We start from the raw sequence: 6,000 nt of genomic DNA, 5'->3' as shown, positions 1-6,000 counted from the left end.
CATTACTTTATATTTATCCACATTAAATTTCATTTGCCATTTTGTTGCCCAATCACTTAGTTTTGTGAGATCTTTTTGAAGTTCTTCACAGTCTGCTTTGGTCTTAACTATCTTGAGCAGTTTAGTATCATCTGGAAACTTTGCCACCTCACTGTTTACCCCTTTCTCCAGATCATTTATGAATAAGTTGAAGAGGATTGGTCCTAGGACTGACCCTTGGGGAACAACACTACTGTAGTTACCCCTCTCCCTTCTGGAAATTTACCATTTATTCCTACTCTTTGTTCCCTGTCTTTTAACCCGTTCTCAATCCATGAAAGGATCTTCCCTCTTATCCCATGACAACTTAATTTATGTAAGAGCCTTTGGTGAGGGACCTTGTCAAAGGCTTTCTGGAAATCTAAGTACACTATGTCCACTGGATCCCCCTTGTACACATGTTTGTTGACCCCCTCAAAGAACTCTAATAGATTAGTAAGACATGATCTCCCTTTACAGAAACCATGCTGACTTTTGGGCAACAATTTATGTTCTTCTATGTGTCTGACAATTTTATTCTTTACTATTGTTTCAACTAATTTGCCCGGTACTGACATTAGACTTACCGGTCTGTAATTGCCAGGATCACCTCTAGAGCCCTTCTTAAATATTGGCGTTACATTAGCTATCTTCCAGTCACTGGGTACAGTAGCTGTGTTAAAGGTCAGGTTATAAACCATAGTTAATAGTTCCGCAATTTCACATTTCAGTTCTTTCGGAACTCTTGGGTGAATGCCATCTGGTCCCGGTGACTTGTTACTGTTAAGTTTCTCAAATAATTCCAAAACCTCCTCTAGTGACACTTCAATCCGTGACAATTCCTCAGATTTGTCACCTACAAAAGATGGCTCAGGTTTGGGAATCTCCCTAACATCCTCAGCCCCCAGATCAGTATATACCATCATGAACCCAAATGTAAAGGGATAAAATTCCCATGACACCTGTACCTACTCACTCAGCACTGACTTTGCCCATTGTTATATTAGCAGAGGGGGAGAGGTGTGTGTGTGTGTGTGTGTGTGTGGTGGTGGTGGTGGTGGTCATGGGTGGGGGAATTCTATTCTCTTTTATAATATACCCAACCATCTATCTTGCTAAGTGCTGCTGCTTACTGGATAATCATGTTTTTCCTGACAACCTCCTAACTCGGTTTCCTTAGAAGAGTGCGTATGTTCCGAAGGCAGGGCTGTATCTGAGAAGTTTTCACTGTCTTTGCTGTTGTACATTACCTTTGTCTTCCATCATGTTTAAACCTGCCCATAGTTTCTACTGGTTGATTCATACAGTATATTATGTTGCCACGTCCAATCGCGTTTTATTCAGTGGTGTAGTGGTAAAAAAAGAAGTGGGTGAACTAACCTAACTTAAACTCCATATTCCCCAAATGAGATCAGGCAAATGTGGGTTACCCAAGTTTATCCTCAACTACACTGCTGATTTTACTATGTCAAGTGAGACTTCACCCCCATTCGCTCAGGAGACACAGCGCAATAGACTTCATTGTCAGGAAGCTATTTTTATCCTTTTCTTAGACTTCCTTTTCCTACATTAATTTCTTCTAATTAGAACCCCCCTTGTACCATCCCCAATAATTCTGCTCCATCTTCTCAAAAGCCATTGGAAAAATCAGAGTAAATTATGTCTGCTGGGAAACCTTTATCTCCTGATTTATTCAGCATTTCAAAGAACTCTAACAGGTTAGACAGGCATAATTTTCCCTTCCAGAAGCTGAGCAGGTTTGACCCTATTAGGTTATACTTAGCCAAGTGTTGTACTATTGTAGCCTTAATTAGGCTCTCTTTGAGTCCCCCTGGAAGCAAGGTAAGGGTATATTTATGAATTAATTAAACATGACACATCATTATTCAGATCACATTCAACAGTGTCAAAATCCATCTTTAAACCAGATCAAATTTGCTCTCTAAGAATACATATCCCTCGTGGCCCTATTAGCTGTCCAGTAAATCAGCCATTCCCAGCTACACTCCCTGCAGGTGTTGTCTCTCTTCTTGGGACAAGCCTTTAAAGTGACAGTTATTTCTAAAACATGCTCTTTGTAAAAGATTTCTTTTTAATTTACACAGTAAGTAAATATGAATGGGAAATCACTTTCAGGAAACAGCATTGTGGGACGGGTGCTCAGCTGGTATAAATGGGGCAGCAACAATTGACTCCAGTGGAGGATCCGGCTCCATGTTTTTCTGCTACAGATGCAGACTCTTCCTGCTTAGCACTGAATGGCATATTTCCCCAACCCTCACCAAGGAAAAATTGCTTCCCTCCCCAAGTTATATGGCCACACAAGTTCTGTGATAGTATGTCAGCAAGGAAACACCTACCTCCCCATGCCTGACCTGGCTAAGGGCTACTCAACATAGCAGACCTAGCACTTGCAGATGTTATTGAGTTGCTCCACCCCTTTCTGGGAGCCACTCATCAGAAAAGGGGTGGGGAGTGTCAGAGAGTAGGTGGAGCCATGGCTTTCTCCTAAATCTTCCAGTTTAAATTTTCTTTCTGAATCCTAAAGATTTAAAAATAGATCTGTTTGAGCTGCAAGGGCCCCCAAAAGGACCTTGCATATTTGCTATTTTAAATTCAGCAGGGCCTGATTCTGCCACCCTTACTCAGGTTGAGTAATACCTCAATCCATGAGAAGCCCCGCTGGTTCCAATAGGATGATTTGTGGAGTCAGATAGTACCCACTGATGGAGGGCAGTAGAACTGGGATCACACTTTGTTCCCCTGAAGCAGAACTAAAAAAAATCAGACCCTGTCTACACTACAAGTAAAACAGTGTTAGGGGTAGGGCTCTCACCTAATCACAATTAACGCAAGTGATTAACACAAAACAAATTAATTATATTAGATAAGCAGTTGCAATTAATCACAGTTTTAATCTCACTGCTAAACAATAACAGAATACCAATTTAAATTTAATATAAATATTTTGGATGTTTTTCTACCTTTTCAAATATATTGATTTCAGTTACAACACTGTATTCAGTGTTGTAACTGAAAGCAATATACATCTACACTGCAGAATACAACCATGATTTAACTGGGAATTGGTCCTGCTTTGAGCAGGGGGTTGGACTAGATGACCTTCTGGGGTCCCTTCCAACCCTTATATTCTATGATTCTATGATTCTATGATGTAACTGGGTCCTTTATAGGGTTGTAGTTGTAGAGTAGATGGATCCTCACAGACTTATTTAAAACTTTACAAATGCATAGCTCCATAGACTGACCAGTGTCAGGGAAAGTCCCTGCTGCTGTGTCTTGGTGCCACCTCCTACAGCAGGGGACAGCTGTGGGCTACAGTGAGAGTCCCATAGCAGCCCTGCTGGTAGAGGCTGCTGGGGAATGCACTGGTCCATCCCCGGTCTATGGCCATGCACCCTTTCTGGCAAGTACCATCCACATTTTGGACAACACTGGTTCCTGATGGAGGGGAGGATGTAGCCAGTTTCTCCTCCTCCACCTCCAGTCTTTGTGGACTTTTCCATGGCCCTACACCAGGGTCTATATCAACAGAAGCTGACTCAGAAGTTAAGAGTTGGTCGAGAAATTTATTTGATTTCCTGCCAAAATGAAAAAAAAAATCACCTTTGTAAGCACTTTCTGTGGAATTATGGGGGTTTCATTGGAAATGGAGAAAGCATTCAGATTTGTATTTTTGCAGAAAACCAGAAATTTTCACAAGAAAATTTCCCATGTGTTGGCAACCTGTTTTTTATCAAAGAGTTTGGCCATGAATTTTTTCCCCAACTGGTTCTACTCAGAAGGGCAGGAAGGGGTTAAGGTTGGGCAAATGTCAAAACAATGACTGACTAAAATGAGAAGCCACACTGTTTCCCTTTTTCCTTTTTTGCAAATCTTGTTGGCCTCTGGTTTATTTCAGCACAGGTTGGGGAACAGCTAGAGATAGAGATAGGCAATCCAGTACACGATGTTGAAGAGCAGGAAGGCTGTGGGGAAGAAAACCCGGGAGTAGGAGTCCAGGCGGGAGATGTGAATGCGGATGCGGCCCTCCCGCCACATCCCTGTCTGACAGTCCTCGATGCAGCAAAAAAACCTCTCACATTCCTTCCCTTCTAGGCAAGGGGCGCCTGACTCCTCCTCCTCCTCCTCGACCTCAGGAGGCCAGTGCATGAGGTTGTTGATGTTGATGGTGGTGAAGGAGGGCATCATGTGGGCATTGGCAGGTGGCTAGAACAAGGAGGAGAATGGGTTAGAGTTAAAGTAAAGATGAACCCTCATTCGCCCAGACAACAGACCCAGTCAGTCTCCTTTCATCTCCTGGATGTACTCAGTGCACAGGGATACTAGAGAGCTCTACTTTTCCATCTTCCTGTCTGACTATAATTCAGTTCCCTGGCATATCCTGGGCACAGGTCTGAGCAGAGAAGACCTGAGAGTGCTAATCCCCCAGTGCTGTCTCTGACATTTCATGCCCCACACAACAGATGGTTTTCTCAGCCTGTCACATTCCCACTGAGCCCAGATGCGGTCTAGGAGTGCAGGATGCTGCCCAGACATGTTCTCTGATTGCCATTGTGTTTTCACATTCACCATGGGAGGAAAGCGTGGGCAGTGCAGTGATTATAACAGCTCACTCTTGGAGAGGAAGTATATCTTCAACTCAGCAGCATAGCTCCTCTCCATCAGAGCAAGGCGGGGGCTTGCAGAAGAGATCCAGAATTCAGGTTTTCAGCCTCATGCTACCTAGGAACTTGCGTGTTAAGCCCTGTTTAAGGTCAGATATGCAGGACTGGTTGGTGTGTTGATGGCACCCACTGTGAACTTAAGCAAAGCCCACTGAAAGGCATGAGTACAATGGCTAGATGTAATATGTCCATACTCAACAATTCTCCTTATGTACTCTGAAGGGCACTGCCATGCCCCCAGACACCCCTTGTTCCTAGAGTTCTGCCTCTTCAAGCATCCCCCCCTCCAGGGGTCCGCCAGCCCCTCTGATGCCTACAGTCTCTAAGGTTGGCTTCTTGCAACATCACACCCCTTTGGGGTGTTACTGCCTGTCCCTCTGCCTTGCCTGGTCTCCGGAGCCCCACTCCCTCCCAGTCTATTGCTGTGTGTCTCTCCCTTCGGCACTCTCTGGAGTGGCACCCCATAACAACATAGCATGAGAACAGGCTTTGCACCATTCTGCCTTGTGAATACAATATGTTACTGGCCAGGAACCAAAGAGCACAGCGGTTCCCCGTGCAGACGGGATGGTAACATTCCTAAGCACTACCACGCTGCGGTGGCTTTGGGATATAGCAGAGCTAGCTCCCCATCCCCTCCCTCTACCTTGCCCCTGCCTACCAGTCTGGGTTTCTTGCTGTTGTTCTCCGGTGGTTTCTTGTTTCCCACCAGATAGTTGAGTGTGGCGTATTCCATGAGAGCGGCAAAGACGAAGATGAAGCACACCGAGACAAAGAGATCCATGGCAGTGATGTAGGAGACCCTCGGGAGGTGCTTGCGGGAGATGGTACTCAAGGTGGTCATGGTGAGCACTGTGGTGATGCCTACAAGGGCACAGAGCACTGTCAGAAGTAGCAAAGCCAAGGAGAGGAGCCAGTTGCTTACATATAACATTACCGGTCATCCCCTTCCTCCCTATGCCATCAGCACAGGATTGCCCATTGGCTCCAGCTCTCCTCTTTCCCTGACTCTCCAAAGGGAGCCAGGACGTCCTGACTGGCCAGCAAGGAGGTGAGTGAGCTGTTCTATTACTGTATAACAGTTCTGTTGTGGGGATAGTGGAAGAGCTGGGCAGGGGAGTGTGTTCACCTGAAGTGTAATTCTATTCTGAAAAGGGATGCTGCAAAAACGCTCTGTAGGGTTCTGTGCCTATTGGGATTTCCATGACAAACATGCTCAGTTTATACGTAGAAGGAAGGTGTAAGAGATGGGGCCAACCTCATCCAGGGACTTAACAACATTCCAAATTTCTGT

General features: G+C 44.9%; 1 protein-coding gene across 4 annotated transcripts in view; it reads right to left on the bottom strand.

Moving 5' to 3' along the window:
- Positions 1-3,588: 3,588 nt before the first annotated feature.
- The window catches only part of LOC125642642 (gamma-aminobutyric acid receptor subunit gamma-4), a 72,453-nt gene continuing 70,041 nt past the window's right edge, over positions 3,589-6,000 (bottom strand). For all 4 annotated transcript variants that reach the window (XM_048864303.2, XM_048864299.2, XM_048864300.2 and 1 more), the window contains 2 exons: positions 5,368-5,570; positions 3,589-4,248 (listed from right to left, as the gene is read on the bottom strand). In XM_048864303.2, the coding sequence (XP_048720260.1) occupies positions 3,958-4,248; positions 5,368-5,570 (494 nt within the window). In that variant the 3' untranslated portion in view covers positions 3,589-3,957. The remainder of the gene's footprint in view (positions 4,249-5,367; positions 5,571-6,000) is intronic.

This window comes from Caretta caretta, chromosome 9 (assembly GCF_965140235.1).
Source record: "Caretta caretta isolate rCarCar2 chromosome 9, rCarCar1.hap1, whole genome shotgun sequence".
In the NCBI taxonomy this organism is placed as follows: Eukaryota; Metazoa; Chordata; order Testudines; family Cheloniidae; genus Caretta; species Caretta caretta.
Note: the sequence above shows the minus strand (reverse complement) of the source record. Positions and strands in the feature narration are given on the sequence as shown.